General features: G+C 39.0%; 1 protein-coding gene across 4 annotated transcripts; it reads left to right on the plus strand.

Moving 5' to 3' along the window:
- The first annotated feature begins 304 nt into the window (after positions 1-304).
- On the plus strand, positions 305-15796 carry tnnt2a (troponin T type 2a (cardiac)). Of its 4 annotated transcripts, none has more exons than XM_044037316.1 (15): positions 305-423; positions 2121-2191; positions 2888-2901; positions 3245-3262; positions 5397-5474; positions 7381-7407; positions 9165-9186; positions 10293-10356; positions 10491-10607; positions 11604-11681; positions 11784-11894; positions 11966-12075; positions 13081-13171; positions 13840-13880; positions 15597-15796. In XM_044037316.1, exons 2-15 carry the CDS (start codon positions 2154-2156, stop codon positions 15628-15630), a joined length of 843 nt encoding a protein of 280 aa, XP_043893251.1. In that variant the 5' UTR covers positions 305-423; positions 2121-2153; the 3' UTR covers positions 15631-15796. The 4 variants fall into 4 exon arrangements, with proteins under 4 accessions (XP_043893251.1, XP_043893253.1, XP_043893254.1 ...); XM_044037318.1 differs by having other exon boundaries at positions 9168-9186; XM_044037319.1 differs by lacking the exon at positions 5397-5474 and having other exon boundaries at positions 306-423.
- The last annotated feature ends 1977 nt before the right edge of the window (positions 15797-17773 follow it).

A 17773-nucleotide genomic window follows, 5' to 3' on the forward strand; every position in this document is an offset into this window, starting at 1 on the left:
AAAATGTCCAAAAGGGGCAACAAACAATCTGGCAGTGATGAAACACAGACCCGCTGCTCTTCATCCTCATCCACTTAGGACTTTTTTTTTAACTGCAGTGTGTGTGTGTGCACGTGTGTGCGTGTGCGTGTGAGTGTATGTGTGTGTGTGTCTAAATTCTCTGGCTGTCACTCGTTCACACCACGGCCTTTTTAGGGAATGGTGATAATGGAGGGAACATGTTATCAGAAAGGTTTATTAATAACACATCAAGGGCTCCTGACACACACACACACACACACGCAGAGACACGCACACACACGCAGAGACACACACACACACACACTCTCTCTCTCGTCCCTTTGCCCTCTGAGCTTCCTGTCAAAGAGAGCGAGCTCCTCTCCTGTTCAACATCACCTCACTTTCTCATCCTCTCATCTGCAGGTAAGTTATTATTTTAACAACATTAATTTGTTAAATATGTTAAACAAACTCACTCATGGAATAATCTGAGGGTTGGATTAAATTAAACATGTGGAGATAACAGAGATGTCGTGTTTTGTTGTCGTAACAGGTTCATTTGAGAATCACTTTGGTTTTTATTCTATTTAACTTCATATTATGTGTGTTTAGTATTGTTCATGAATATCTTGTGTAACAGGGATAGATTATATTATTAGATTATAATTATTATTCGTGTTTTGGAGATTTTGGGGAGACAAATCAAAATAAACCAAATAAACCAACTAACTAGTAATAAATAGACTTTAAAAAAGAGAAAATGAAATAGGAATGAAATAAAATAACTTACAACAGGACAAAATACTAAATCAAATAACTAAATACAACAAAATAACTTTAAATAAATTAAAATAAAATAGAACATGTATACCTATAAACAATTTACCTATAAATATGTATACCTACATATGTATGTATGTATGCATGTATATATGTGTGAATAAATATATATGTGTGTGTATATATATACATACATATACATATATATGGATATATATATACATATAAACACACATAAACACACATATAACAGTGTCATCAGCGTATACTGTAAACAGTCTGTATTTATACCATTCAAAGCTACTTTACACTACACTTCTGTCATTCACCCATTTATTCACACATTCATATATTGTCCAAGGACACATCGACATGTAGACTAGTGGAGCCAGGAATCAAACCCAAAACCTTCCATTTGAAAGACGACTGACGAATATTGAATTTGGACACATCTGTGACTCAGATCTTTGATATAAAGTAAACAGTGAATAAATGTGGGCCCAACACAGAGCCCTGTGGTGCACCATTATTGATGCATTCAGTATCAGAGGAAGTCATATGATTATCATTATATATTTTATATATTTCATAATGAATTAATCTGTCGATTATTTTCCTCATTAATCACTGAGTTGTTTTTGCTGTAAAATGTAAGAAAATGCTGTAAAACTTTGATCCGTGTTTGTCAAAACCTGGAAATGATATGTTTGTCCACAGACTAAAATAATTCAGTTTTAATGAATTATTGGTTTTATGGAGCAAAACCCCCCAGAAAATATTCACATTTAAGAAACTCAAACCACTTAATAAATTAAATTAAATTAAATTAAATTAAATTAAATTAAATTAAATTAAATTAAATTAAATTAAATTAAATTAAATTTCATTTCTCAATCATCAAAATAGTTTGGAAATAATTTAGAAATTGATTAAAAGCTTGAATGAACAACATCCCAATAATAAAAGAGATGCATTCATTTAAATTCACACTTTAAAAAAAAAAATTGAAACTTAATTTAATGTTTTAATTAAGTAATGTGGGGTTTTTTTGTCGACAGAGTTGTTTTTTTACTTTGTTGATCTTTTTTTTTAATGTAGGTTTTTACACTGATGTTATCCTATAATCATTACATTACCACACATTACATGTTTATTACTGTGTTACTACCTCTTTATTAACAACGTTGTGAAAAAGTTGTGAATTAAGATGAGATAGTGTTATTTTTCTGATCATGTTGAGACTTAACAGTGATTTAAAGAGTTAACTTCAGTTGCCGATGTGATTAATTTATTTTGGAGTCAATATAACAATATTAATATGGAGTGTGTTTAACGCTCAGATTATCTGCTGGAAAACGTGAACGCGCTCCGTCATGTCTGACAACGAGGAAGTGATAGAGGAATACGAAGAGTGAGTTTGTCCCATTTTATTATTCTGTATTTCATGGAAGCTCAAATGTCATCTGGATTGTTTTATAATTCATTTTGAATTAAATCATATTTTAGTTCTTATTAGGGTGGAATGATTGAGGGGAAAACTGTCTTATTGCAATTTATTTGTCAATTTAAAGTAGAAAAGTGTATCGACCGTAGAAGTTTAGTTAATAAATAAATATCTGATGCAAATTCATTTAATGTATGTAAATAAAATACAAAAATTGGCATAAATCATGAAGTCAAAAATAGGAAAATGTACATTCCAGTGATTAGATTTGTATTTGTATTGTTGTAAAACAGTGTTAGACTTTTCCCACAGGAAACTGAAGTTTGTCAAACACTTACTCTGCCACACCAAACCCCATAGAGATAATGAGTGATTTTAACGTCACAGCACACGGGAGTTGTTGATCTACTGCTGCCTCCATCAGTAAATTAAAATCTGTTATTTTTGTGAATTCAGCATCTGAAATTATTGTGTTAAATTTACCTCAGTAACACAAAGTGACCACACGAGGCAGCAGTAGACCAACAGCTCCTGTGTCCCTCTGAGCTAAAATCACTGGTTTTCTCTATGGGATTTGGTGTGGGAGAGTGAGTGACTGAAGTTTGTAAAACTGTGTGTGTGTGTGTGTGTGTGTGTGTGTGTGTGTGTGTTTGAATTTCACAGGGAGGTGGTGGAAGGTAAGAGCGCTGACTCATCACATTCACTCAACACATACAGTTGAAACTGAAAACAATGTTTATGAGAGTAATCTGGTGTTTGTTTACATAATAATCCAGTGTTAATGATAATAATCCAGTTGTAATGACTATAATCCAGTTATGATAATCATGAGGCAAAAGACACTTTCTCAGATGAAGAGACTGTGAATGAAAATGTCACATGAATGAAATGTTTGTCATGTCTCAGCGTTTACAGAAACACACCATACATGCTGTGAATTATAATCCCAGAGACTGGGATTGTTGTGTTGTTGTCATGATGTGTTTATTACAGTTGTGTTTTCCTGATGTTTTGATTCAGAGGAGGAAGCTGCTGAAGGTAAGAATGATTTTCTTTTTTTCTTTTTCTTTATGCTTCATTAACATCTTTGTTTTTGTCCTGAACAAAACAAAGACATGACCTGTTGTGACAGACTGATTTATTTCTCTAATTAAACACGGTTGTGTGTGAATTTGGTTTGCTTCGCTTGGCAGAGGAGCAGGAGGAGGAGGAGGAGGAGGAGGAGGAGGAGGAAGGTACTGCTGCTTGCATGAGCTTCAGGCTGCACAGAATGTCGCGTTCATTTTGTAACTCTCCCACACCAAACTCCATAGAGAAAATCAGTGATTTTAAAATCACAGCACACGGGAGTTGTCGATCCACTGCTGCCTCCATCACAACATTCAAATGTGTTATTTTGTGAGTTCGGCTTCTTAAATTCATTTAAATGTACATCAGTAACACAAAGTGACCACACGAGGCAGTAGTGGACCAGCAGCTCCTGTGTCCCTGTGAGCTTAAATCACTGATTTTCTCTATGGGGTTTGGTGTGGGAGAGTGAGCGGTTTACAAACTGAATTTTTTCATAGTTAATCACACATATATTGTTGTTTATGACTCATTATTGTCCTCGCTGTCGCTGCCATGTCGAGTATCACAAACACGGTCTGGGTGGACAGATATTAGAGAGCTACAAAAACAGTCACTGAGTGTTATCTCCTTTAAATACCACAGGAGGGTAGCTCATTCTCACATTCTCCACTCATCACTCATAATCTCTCTGCGAGACTCGCCGCTGTGTTTGGACAAACTCTTATCTGTCCTATTCTCGGAAACAGAGTCCGTCCATCGAACTGACGAGTGTCTAAACTAAAAAAGGTTTTCTGAAGACGGCTTTATCTGTGGTGACACCAGGAAAAACTGATTTCAGCCACTAAACAAACAGCTCACCCAGTAAAACGTACACCAGATTATATCTATGATACAATCACATCTTTATCTCACTGTGAGACACACTTCTAACTGGAAACTGAAGTTTGGAAACCACTCACTCTCCTACACCAAAGTCCATAGAGAAAATCATCAATTTTAACATCACAGCAGCAGACTATTGGACTACTTTCTCTATAGACTTTGGTGTCAGAGAGTGAGTGGTTTACAAATGAATAAAATCTATAAATCAGATTAAGTTTTATCCAAAGTGATTTACAAGGGAATTGAGTACAACCTGCCAGGGGTGGAGTTGAACTTGCGACCATGATGTCTTAACCACTGAGCTACCCCACCCTTGATATCTACAGAACATGTTTACTTCACTGTTGGACTTTTCCAAGTTTGGAAACCACTCACTCTCCAACACCAAAGTCCATAGAGAAAATCAGCGTTTTTAGCTCACGGGGACACAGGAGCTGCTGGTCCACTGCTGCCTCGTGTGGTCACTTTGTGTCACTGAGGTCAATCTGAACAAAGGATTTCAAACACTGAAGTGACAACATAAGACATTTGAACTGAGTGATGGAGGCAGCAGTGGATCAACAACTCCTGTGTGCCGTGATGTAAAATGTGTGATTTTCTCTATGGGGTTTGGTGTGGAACTTCCATTCAGTCTGTCTGACAGTGAGATAAAGTGAACTATTGTTACTTGGTGAAAACACTAAGTCTTCACCTGACGGGTTTTTTTCATCCAATATTGTACAACAACAGGAATGTATTGTTTGAAAAAGAGTGTCCTGGTGATAATTTACGTTACAAAGACACAAACGTGTGTGGTTTTTGTTAGTAATTATCGTGCATCATTTAAATTTGAAGAATTACAGCGTCCGCTTTGAGCCTAACATACGCTAATCACTATTTTAGGGACATCGACTCTCCCGACTTCGTCATATGAAACAAAATGAATCAGTCGTTCGAGTGACCAGACTTGAGAAAATCCTGACCTGTCGCTTTAAAAGAGTCTTTATCGGTCATATACAGTTGCTGCACATGTGTGAGCAGAAGTTTGATGGATGGAGTCAGGAGAGATAAGAGGCAAAACTGTCGACACCCTTAAACAAAACCTGAACTGTCCCTTTAAGTGGTCTGTTCTCTCATTCCGTTCCACAACGAACCCAAGTCAATGTCACGCCCTGGTTCTGTCAAGACTTTCCTCTCAAACGTTTCCAACTTGATGTACGACTTGTTTCTGCTCCGCCAGAGGCCACGCAAGAGGAAGACAAACCTGCTGCCGGAGAAGAAGAAGAGGAGGAGGAGGAGGAGGAGGAGGAGGAACGAGGTGATCGTTTAATTTCTTGTTTTTTTAAGTGCAGACGTAAGGTGACAACATACATGTGATAAGAGATGATTAATTTCTCGTCTGGGTATGTGTCCCTCACACTTCGCTCTGGTATGTGTCAGTCAGATTCATTTCCCCCCCGAGGCTTCGTCCTCGTTCGTCACACGTCGCCCTGCACATGTTTCGTCTCGTTTTGCTGTCAGTCACGTGAGACGGCGCGAGTTCATCGACTCTTTTCCGTTAAAACTCGACATCGTTTCAGGAAATATCTCCGTCCCACATGGAGCCACTCTGAAAGCGCTGTAGTACATGTGCCAAGACTGTAAGTGGCGCTGTAATGCGTCTCTACCTCACCTCCCTCCTCTCATTTCTGTCCCCCATTTTTCCTTAAAGGTGGTACCTGGTACAAAGAGATTGGGAACCACTGGTCTGTGCATTACATACAACGAAAGGGTCTGGATTTCTGTAAACTGACCTCTCAACCAGTTCAGTTTGGTACAGTGTGAATTTACCAAAATAACGGTCCTCAACGGTTCCATTTTTGGAATCCTTAACCTTGGGGTTCCAGCGTTAAAAACACGGTACAGTCCAGTCCAGGTGGCGCTCCACCTCCAATGATATTTTCGACATTCTATCCGCATGAAAACACAGGTATTGTATTTTTTCAAAACTATTTTAGGACAGGAGCCAATTCTGCACCCACCGATCCCCAATGACACCCACATTTGCAGCTTCCACCTCAAGAACAGGGAAGCAAAACAGGAGCTTAACATAACCTTGGACCTTGGATGCCATGAGGCCACAAAACCACCAGTGTCCAGTATACCTCGGAGTAACTTTACCCTGATTAAGGCGAACACTTAGGAAGACCAGAGCCACCCGAAACCATTAACAAGCTCTAAGTGGGGTTGGGGGGGGCTCACCCAAGCACACTGTAAACAACAGCATTAGCCCTGTGCTATTCCACCACCCAGTACGCTGGTCCAGTATGGATCAGATCTCACCACGCACACAGAATAAACTCTATCCTCGATGAGACCCGCAGGATAATGACTGGGTGCATTCAAACAACTGCAGGACCCGGTCTTTATGCTCTCTTGAATATTGCTTCCCTTTAACATCCGGGGAGAGCAATGACCGACCATGTCGAGCAGACAAAACAAGGTCCCAGGTGCAGCTTGTTGGACACCACAGACGTACTGGAGCCCAGGATCAGCGAACAGTGGAACAGTTGAGGCAAACAATCCAATGCCTGGAGAGAGGGATCACCCCCAAATGATTGCCTCGCCTCTGGCAACGACCAACCCTGGACTGTCTGGAAAACCCTGGACTGTCTGGAAAACCCTGGACTGTCTGGAGAGCCCTGGACTGTCTGGAGAGCCCTGGACTGCGAGTCAGTCAGCGAGGGGCACTACAAGGCATCCCTGAAGAAATGGAATATAATAACATCTGACATATTGAACCATGAGATGCAGTTCTGCTCGACCTGGACGAACCTAGTGCAGCCGCACTCGCCTGCGTCAACTACTGGAAGTTCATGATATAAATGATGACGGCTGCACATGAGGAAGAAGAAGAAGCAACGGTCTCACACATTAGCTTGTGGCAGTCTAGTAAACACATTAGCCAGTACCCTGTTATTACTTACTTTAAAGACCAGCGTGTTGATTTTATGGCGTTTGTTTTGTTTGCTGTGTGTCATTCAGAAGTCTGCTTGTAATGAAAACATGTTTGTCCAGATTATCATCTGTCAGCGCTGCAGATAACTATTTATGAAATGTGACGAGTGCAGCTCCTCAGCGCTGACACACACCCCAACATATACACACAGTTTCACCGTGTTTGTTTATGTCTGCACCTGGAAGTACATTAATCGGACAAATCTCTTTGAATGCTTTGGTTTCAGATGAAGGAGAAGCCGAAGATGGAGAAGGTAAACACAACAGATCACTATGACAATTTGATCTTCAGTCAAACTCCATATTTTACTACATTTCATTAAAACATTGTGGCATTAGCAGCCACTATAGCCACATAATGTAGCATCTGTGCTTAACATTAGCATTAGCAGCCACTATAGCCACATAATGTAGCATCTGTGTTTAACATTAGCATTAGCAGCCACTATAGCCACATAATGTAGCATCTGTGTTTAACATTAGCATTAGCAGCCACTATAGCCACATAATGTAAAGCATCTGTGTTTAACATTAGCATTAGCAGCCACTATAGCCACATAATGTAGCATCTGTGTTTAACATTAGCATTAGCAGCCACTATAGCCACATAATGTAGCATCTGTGTTTAACATTAGCATTAATAGCCACTATAGTCACATAATGTGGCATCTGTGTTCAACATTAGCATTAGCAGCTATAGTATAGCCAGACACTGAGGCATCAGCATTTGCATTAGCGGCTTCCATGGCCGATAATGTAGCATTGGTATTTGTTGTTAGCAGCTACAGTAGCCAGATGTTATCGCATCTATGTTTGACATTGGCATTTGCAACTATAGTAGCCAGTGCGTTGACATGTGATATTGCAGGCAGATACTCTACATAGATGCTATAGCATCTGTGTTTGATGCTATAGACTGCAATAGCCAGACACTAAGGCTTCAGCATTAGCATTCACAGCTATAGCAGCCAGACAGTGTATATGATGTACAGCTTTTGTAGCCAAATAATGTAGCACTGTTGTTTGTTGTTAGCAGCTATTATAATCCAGACACTGTAGCATCGGCATTTGACATTAGCATTAGCAGCTTTAATAGCCAAACAGTGCAACATTGACTTGTGATATTAGCTATTGCTGTAGCAGCTGCCGTAGCCTGATAATGTAGCATTGGTGTTTGACTTTAACAGCTAACGTAGCCAAATACTGTAGCGTTGGTGTTTGATGTTAGCAGCTATAGTCAGAGGCTGTGGCATCGGATTCTGGTGTTAGCTGTTAGCTGCTGTGAGGTCTTAATCCAGGATTAACTCAGCAACTCGACGTTCCTGAGGTTCTTCTTTTTTCCGTCTCATTTCTCAAACATCCATCAATTCATCAAGCTAACTTTAGCCACGTTTACTGCACACTTTAATGTTCTACTTTAACGTTAATAAACATGAAGCACAGTCTCTTGTCTCTTTGAAAACGTTCGTGGATGAATGTTGTAAATCTGCTGCTCTTGTTTCTAAAGCTGCTTTTAACGCCTGCACTTAAGTACGCACATTTTCTTGAGCTCGTCCCGGCACGCGTGTGAGAACACAAACTACCGTGTGCTCCGTGTTGTTGTTGTTTACGAGCAGAGGCCTCAGAGGTCACCGTGACCCCCACAAATACAAATCACAATTTATATTTGTTTGGCCATAACTCAAGGATGTGTGTAACAATGAGTTTGAGTCAAGAACACGGAGCGACCGTCGTTTCTTACCGATTTAACTGGGATCATATCGAAGCTTAGCCGCATTTCCAGCTGTCACGAGCACATGAGCTGAAAACACGGTGACAGCTCGCTGGCTGGCGCTCACCGCGGAGGATTATTATTATGTGTGTGCTTGTATTTATATCCTTGTGAGGTCCAAAAAAACTGATTTGTGGGGACATTTTGTGTTTTTCTGACATCTTTAAAGTGGCTTTGTGTGTGTGTGTGTGTGGTCTGAAAGAGCTCATCTTGTCTCTCTCTCTCTCTCTCTCTCTCCAGAAGAAGCCAAACCCAAATTCAAGTAAGTATCCCTCACCCTCACATGGTGATATGCGCACACATTTTCACATTGTTAGCGATCCGTCTAGTTTTTGCAGAAAGTTATTATAATATATTTATATTATACAGCCCTTTGAAATGTTGTACTAGATTCATTTTTCAAGGGGATCTTTACAAAAACTCAAAACATGAGCTCTCCCAGGCCAAATTCCACACAGGAAAACACCAGATGTGCTCTCTAAGATGAACTTGTTATTGAATCTCCTTTAATCCTCCCCCACCGTATCTAACCTCAGCACAAGGAGTCGAGACACGTGGAAACCTCTCACCTGGCTCTGTACCAAAGTTTTTACGTCCTCCCGCACATACCGTCTTATTAAATTCATATACAGCTAATTAATGCCGAGACATGGTAATGCTCACATTTCAGTTTTATGACTTTACTACAACGTAAACTAATGAGACTTGAAACGAATGTAAAGCAGTCACAGAAATGTGCTTTTGACAAGGACAAGCCTCGTAACAAAAGATTTGGCTGATAAAGTCACTTTATCTCACTGTTAAACAGACTTTTCCAACAGGAAACTGAAGTTTGTAAAGCGCTCACTCTCCCACACCAAAGTCCATAGAGAAAATCGGTGATTTTAGCCCATGGGGACACAGGAGCTGCTGGTCTACTGCTGCCTCGTGTGGTCACTTTGTGTCACTGAGGTAAATCAGAACAAAGAATTTCAGATGCCGGATTTACAAAATAAGACGTTTGAACTTAGTGATGGAGGCAGAAGTCGATCAAACCACTCCTGTGTGCTGTGATGACAGAAATGTCACTTTTCTCTATGGACTTTTGTACGGGAGAGTGAGTGATTTTCAAAAGTGACTCAAACTTCAATTCAACAAACCAAAGTGTCAAAACACATTCCTAACATAGACATTGACTTTAAAATGGAGCAGATTTGCATTAGGTGAGCATTTCTTTAGGCGTGTTTGACGCCGTGTAACATGTACATGCTTGAAAACACTGCAGGGACATTTCTGACGTGGAAACTGTCTTCGTTTAACACTGGAGTGACAGGAACTAATGACTCTTTTAAAATTGCTTCTACGCTACATTTTTTCTTCTCTTTAAAGGCCGTTCATGATGCCAAACCTCATCCCTCCAAAGATCCCAGATGGAGAGAAGGTGGACTTTGATGTGAGTCACAGATAATTATGAATATTCTATGTTTCTGCTCGAAGGCAGATGTTGATCTAAAGTTCTTAAGTTCATAAACGTAATATGAAAAGTAAAGGAATGACCCCTGGACTTGACCCCTGGTGTTTGTGCAGGACATCCATCGTAAACGGATGGAGAAGGACCTGATGGAGCTTCAGACTCTGATCGAGGTTCACTTTGAGAGCAGGAAGAAGGAGGAAGAGGAGCTGATTAATCTCAAAGACCGGATTGTGAGTGCGCTCGGACAAACTGGTTTCACAGAACAACTAGACAATGAGAACGTAAAGAATCGTACAACGTTCACTTCAAATCAAATCAAAAAAACTTTTCCCTGATACTGCTTTTTCGGGATCTGAAATTAGTATATTTTGTTTTGCGAGATTTTTTTTCAGTGTTTCAATTCACACAAAAAAATTCTCACGTTTGAAGTTTTTTGTTTAGTCAAAAAAAATTTCAAGTGTGAATTTATGACTTTTTTTATTTCTATTTTATGAGATTTTTTTGCAGGTATGAATTTACAAGATTTTTTGTGGCGGTCAACTCTGAATTTACGAGGGTTTTTTTTTAATTTACAGGGGAAAAAATTCAGGTGTGAATTTCTGACACAGACATTTTTTTATGTCTGAATTTACGAGATTTTTTGTAGATTTGAGAAAAAAAATCTCAAATCTCTTATGCAGGTCTGAATTTATGCAGAAAAAAAATTGCGGGTCTGAATTTACAAGATCTGTTTTCAGGGTCTGAATTCATGAGAAAACATTTTAAAGTCAGAATTTTTTTTTCAGGTGTGAATTTACAAAAAAAAGAAGAAAGATAGAAAACAAATTGCAGTTCTGAATTTACAAGAAATTTTTTCGGGTATGAATTTCTATGATTTTTGGGGGTTCTTAATTCATGAGTCATGTGTCACATGGTTTGTAGGTGTGATACTCATTTTTGTTTTACGGACAAAAACAATCAAACAAAAAAATATATATCAGGAACATTTTGTGTGTTTACTCTAAATATATATATTTTTTCGATATGTTTATTAATTTAAACACAATTTGAGTACATTTTTTATTATTTAATCATGGCTCACACAAACCTTTAGCTTTGTTGCTACACATTTTACAGACAGGAAGCATCTCAAGATGCTCAGGAAATGACATCACAGCCACAGGAAGTCTCTTTTTTCTCCTGCAGAGGTCAAAGAGGTTAACAGACGTGTTTGTGTTCGATCACAGGAGAAACGTCGCTCTGAGCGAGCAGAGCAGCATCGAATCCGCAGCGAGAGAGAGAAAGAGCGACAGAAGCGTCTGGAGGTACAGACAATTATAAATTATATAGAGAATTATTATTATTATTATAATAATTATGATAAGGTACAATAATACACGTCTACACGTCGTGGTCTGCTTCTGCAGGACGAGAGAACTCGCAAAGAGGAGGAGGAGGCGAAGAAGAGAGCGGAGGACGACGCCAAGAAGAAGAAAACTCTGACCAGCCTCCACTTTGGAGGATACATGCAGAAGCTGGTGAGGAAGAGGTGCATTGTGGGAAGGCTTTTTTTTAAAGGAAGTTTTTCACACACACATATAATCCACAGACGGAGAAACGCAGTGGGAAGAGGCAAACGGAGAGAGAGAAGAAGAAGAAGATCCTGAGTGACCGACGCAAATCTCTGGACATCGAGAACTTAAACCAGGAGCAGCTCAAGTAAGTGGAGAAGCAGGTTTACCACAAGTTTACCACAAGTTTACCACATGTTTACCACAAGTTTACCACAAGTTTACCACAGGTTAGCACAAGTTTACCACAGGTTAGCACAAGTTTACCACAGGTTTACCACAGGTTTACCACAACTTTACCGCAGGTTTACCACAACTTTACCACAGGTTTACCGCAAGTTAACCACAAGTTTACCGCAGGTTTACCACAGGTTTACCACAAGTTTACTACATGTTTACTACAAGTTTACCAGTTTATCACTAGTTTACCACAAGTTTACCACAAGTTTACCACAGGTTAGCACAAGTTTACCACAGGTTAGCAAAAGTTTACTACAGGTTTACCACAGGTTTACACAAGTTTACCACAACTTTACCACGTTTACTACAACTTTACCACAGGTTTACTGCAGGTTTACCATAACTTTACCACAGGTTTACTGCCACAGGGTTAACCACAAGTTTACCGCAGGTTTACTACAGGTTTACCATTTACTACATGTTTACCACAAGTTTACCAAGTTTATCACTAGTTTACCACAAGTTTACCACAAGTTTACACAGGTTAGCACAAGTTTACCACAGGTTTATCACAGGTTTACCACAACTTTACCACAACTTTACCGCAGGTTTACCACAACTTTACCACAGGTTTACTGCAGGTTTACCACAGGTTTACCGCAAGTTAACCACAAGTTTACCGAGGTTTACCACAGGTTTACCAAGTTTACCACAGGTTTACCACAGGTTTACCACAGGTTTACCACAGGTTTACCACAAGTTTACTACATGTTTACCACAAGTTTACCACAAGTTTATCACTAGTTTACCACAAGTTTACCACAAGTTAACCACAAGTTTACCACAAGTTTACCACAAGTTTACCACAGGTTTACCACAAGTTTAGCGCAGGTTCACCAGCTCACAAACAAACAAACAAACAAACCTGTGAGACAGCAGATAACGTTAACGTTCGTTGTGATCTATGTCGCAGGCAGAAAGCGAAGGATCTGTGGGAGTGGATGAAGGAGCTGGAGGCCGAGAAGTTTGACCTTCAGGATCAGTTTGGAAGACAGAAATATGAGGTGAGGACCAGAGACACATGTGTGTGGACCAGAGGAACAGGGACACTCTGTCTCATCCTAAAACCAGGATTAATACTCAGAAACAGAGGCAGACGGAGCCTTTTCTTCCATCACTGTGAATTTGTGAGTCTGAATTTACAAGATTTTTTCGTGAGTCTGAATTTACGAGATTTTTTGTGGGTCTGAATTTACGAGATTATTTGGGGGGGGGTCTGAATTTCCAGGTACTACTGCCTTAACAATGACACTGGCAATGGATAAGATAAGGATCATTTAATAGCATTTAATAGAGCCTTGTAGTAATGTATAAATACCCGTAATAAAAATCAAAAAATAGTCTGATAGACTGTTTAATATACGACACGTGACTTATTTTGGCATACAAAGAACCAACTCGTAACCAATGACTACTCTATGTAAAATGTGAATTAACTTTTATTAGTAACTTTGGTAAGTTTCAGATTTCAATTCATAAATAACATCGATACATTCTGCCTAGTATAGTACATTTATACTAATGGAGTCGTCCTCATGTAGACCAAAACCTGGTCCTAGTGAGGCTTCATTTGGGCCGGTAGGTTTTGTGTGTGAGTGTGTGTGTGCGCATGTGTGTGACAGGATGTAATAAAGGTCACTCGTGTCACACCTTTGTGTTTTCTTTGTTTCAGATTAACGTGCTGAGGAATCGTGTAAGTGATCATCAGAAAACGTGAGGATTTGCACGCACGCACACGCACACGCACACACACACACACACACACACAGGATATAACCAGATTACATAGTGTCTGATTGTCATGGAAACACACAGTTTTACAACATGAAAGTCTTTTTAGGAAAATATAGTTGGGTCTGGTTTCTTTTGCTCCATAAACAAAGAAATAATTCAAACTGAATCATTTTGGGGGCTCTACAGTCCCATTATGATGACAAATTGTTATTATTTCTTATCATTTATGACGACTATGGTTTAAATATAACATTTAAAGTAAATCAGCTTCATTTCACGTCAGGTTGTTGCCTTTAAACACGCGTTGGGTGTCGCAGCTTTAAACAAAAACCTTTTTTTCCACGCGTTGAGTGAAAAAGCCTCCGAAAAATCAGAAGAAGAAGAACTCTGGGCATGTGAAACGCCCTGCACTGGTATTTAAGGAACCTTGAGTTGTCACACGTTTCCTCGCCATGACGACAAAAAATAATCTTGACAACAGAGTTTCCCTCGTACAAAGATTTACAGTTTCTAACGTTTGGTCTGAATCCAAACGTGTTTCCATTCCAACTGCGTCTTTACTCGTCTTTAATGTGTTTAAAAATAAACAAATACAGAGTATAAACATATGACAATCACGTTTATGGAAGAGGATTCATTTGAGCCACATTTGAACCTCAGATTTATTTCATCTCAGAATTCTAACTTTATTCTGAGATTTAAAGTCAGAATTCTACAGAAGAGGATCAGACGTGACGTGAAGATTGTTTTAAAACAACAAAATAAAAATCAGTCAAATGTGTTTGGTCGAGGATGAACTGTGAGATTTAACTTTATTCTCACAATTCTGTCATTTTTTTAAATTGTTTAAAACAAAACTATGTTACGAGAGATAGCTTAAAAAAACATGGTTGCATAGTTAGCTAGGGAGATAGTTAGTTAGTTAGTTAGATATTTAGCGAGATACTTAGTTAGCTAGATAGTTAGTTAGCTAGTTAGATATTTAGCGAGTTAGTTAGCTAGTTAGATATTTAGCTAGTTAGTTAGCTAGTTAGATAGTTAGTTAGCTAGTTCGATATTTTGCTAGATAGTTTGTTAGCTAGTTAGATATTTAGCGAGTTTGTTAGCTAGTTAGATATTTAGCTAGTTAGATATTTAGCTAGATAGTTAGTTAGCTAGTTAGATATTTAGCTAGATAGTTAGTTAGCTAGTTAGATATTTAGCTAGATAGTTAGCTAGCGAGATAGTTATAGATAGATAGATGCTGAAGAGATGAAGCGAATGTTCAGACACAAGACAAAAATGTGTGTTTGTGTCCTGTGATTACATCAGTCACACACTCACACGCACACACACAGACACACACACACTCACACACACGTACACACACACACACAGACACACACACACACACACACACACACACACACACACACACACGCACACACACAGACACACACAGACACAATGCCTCACTGACTCACTGTCATCAGCCTTGTGTTCTCGGCTCGTTATGTTGAGGCTAGAAAATCAAACCGACCCTGGTCTGTGAAAACCTCAGCTGCTCCCTGAGGCTGTGCTCAGCTCTGTGGGTGACCTGGGCGTGGCCAACAACCGCAGCAGCCACGCCCACTCTCACACACACACACACACCCAACATTCACTGTTATATACGAAAATACAAAATCTGACTGTTTGACTCTTTGTTTTCAACAGATCCAAGAGAACCAAGAGAGGACTGAGGAAATGAAGAGTGAGCCACGCCCCTTCCTTTTACTCTGCGTCAATTTGTTTTCATTTTATCAATAAAAAATATGAAATCAGCTAAATATCAATATCATCGGGCCAGAGGAGACGCACACCTCTGTGACACTGCTGTTAAAGTTGAAACTGTTTTAAATAAAGTCTCATGTTAAGTCGCAGAGTTTTTTCTTGTCCACACACAAAACGTCCACACAAAAGCCTACTGTAACTGCTGTCAACAGGTGGCGCTACAACTGCAACTGTGGCAGGAAGGACAACAACATCATCAAAAAAAAAAAAAAACAACAACAACAACAACAACAACATACACTTTGAGCTGTTCTTCACCTTCACATTGGAATACGAGGTCAACAAAACACGTACAAAACATCGACCGCGAGTCCCGGCGTCGCATTCTACACTGGCACTGGTGTGTTTGTTTACTTCCTGGACGAGGGTCATATGACGTTAAATGTCCTGTCTTTTGTTAAATGTCCTGTCTTTTGTTAAATGTCCTGTCTTCTGTTAAATGTCCTGTGTTTGTTAAATATCTTGCTTTTTTGTCAAATGTCCTGTGTTTGTTAAATGTCTTGTTTTTTGTTAAATGTCCTGTCTTTTGTTAAATGTCCTGTGTTTGTTAAATGTCCTGTCTTTTGTTAAATGTCCTGTGTTTGTTAAATGTCTTGTCTTTTGTTAAATGTCGTTAAATGTCTTGTTTTTTTCAAACTCACGTTGGTCAGACGATGAAGAATAATCCTCTTCAAACAGTCGTCCATGTGGAAACATCATGAAGGTCTTTGTGTCTCTGTGATTGTCAGCTCCGCCCCTCATCTGTCCCACCTGTGTGTGCCGTGTTAGGCTCCTCCCCCTTTGGAATTGGCCCAATCCTAATGTCCAGTCATGTGAAGATTTCCTTCAATTTCCTTAATCTGATTAAGGCCATTCTGATTAGTTTTTTTACAGAACAGATAATCCAGAAGACTTTCAGAGATCTCAAAACTTACTTATACAAGTTATAATGAGTTATATTTTTTTATTGAGAGATGAATTCATCATAAATACATGGTTCCATGTCAAACCAAACACTTTAATTTGAAATTCTGTGAAACACCATCATAAATGTCTTTATTTTGATATCACAACCGTATATTGTGATATAATTGATCATTTTAAAGCTTATATCTGAAATGAACATGTGCCCCCGTGTAAAGAACATCTGGATCTGTTAAGATGTCGCTGAGATGCAGCGTGGTTTTATCTATCTAAGTGTGTTGAAACATCCTGTCCACTTTTTTTTTTTTTTTTTGAAGGATCAATCAGATTTTTTTGTGATGGATAGGTGATCACCCAAGTATGTTCCCATTCAATTTTGGTAAGAATTGACGCACAGATGACGTCACAAAAATGATCACATTTCCCAGAAATCCACATTTCTTAATAATGGGCAAAACTGTTAAAAATCTCTAAATTATTTCCGTCAAAACTCATCAGATTTGAACTCTACCATCAGACTGAGTTTCATCTAGATCTGATCCAGATTAAAGATTTAGCAGATATGTAGATTTAACATATGGAATCCCATTGAACAAGTTCAGATAATCTCATTTTATGGTTAAAAAAAAACAGACTCGTGTGTTTCCTGCAAACTTTTTTTTAAAAATTTATTTCACGCGCTGACTGAGCGACAGGGAAAGTTACTTAAACTTAATCACATCACATTTTCTCCAAAAATACAGGATGACAGAAATACTGTTTTCTCCGAGGTGAAGGAACCTCGGCGTGACCGTGCGGCCGGGGGGGAAATCCCCGCCACTGCCACAACCATCGTCTCATTTCTTTTACCAGGACGTGTGAGTAATTTAAGATTATATCTCATTTCAGTAAACAAGACTGAGAGTTAATGTATAAGTAGAAGTGTAAATATACGTGAACGTGCACATGTCAAGTCGGTAATTATGGATAATGTTAGAGGGCGGAGCCTCGTCATTATCCCCACACTGACTGCGTGGCTACTTCTGCTGTTTCAATTCACAATATTCCTCCATCTATGTTTCTTTTATTTATGTGAGAAAAGCAACAAAACAAAACTAAAACAATACATGGTATAATTTCAAAAGGATGATAAATGACAAAAGCAACACGACAGAAAG

This window comes from Solea senegalensis, linkage group LG11 (assembly GCF_019176455.1).
Source record: "Solea senegalensis isolate Sse05_10M linkage group LG11, IFAPA_SoseM_1, whole genome shotgun sequence".
Lineage (NCBI taxonomy): Eukaryota > Metazoa > Chordata > Actinopteri > Pleuronectiformes > Soleidae > Solea > Solea senegalensis.

What these genes read in the sequence shown, in the direction of transcription:
- tnnt2a (XM_044037316.1), top strand. Translation starts at nt 2,154, where the DNA reads ATGTCTGACAACGAGGAAGTGATAGAGGAATACGAAGA. An exon ending in GAGAGAAGGTGGACTTTGAT is followed by an intron (nt 10,357 to 10,490) that starts GTGAGTCACAGA and finishes GTGTTTGTGCAG; the next exon opens with GACATCCATCGTAAACGGAT. An exon ending in GTAAGTGATCATCAGAAAAC is followed by an intron (nt 13,881 to 15,596) that starts GTGAGGATTTGC and finishes TGTTTTCAACAG; the next exon opens with ATCCAAGAGAACCAAGAGAG.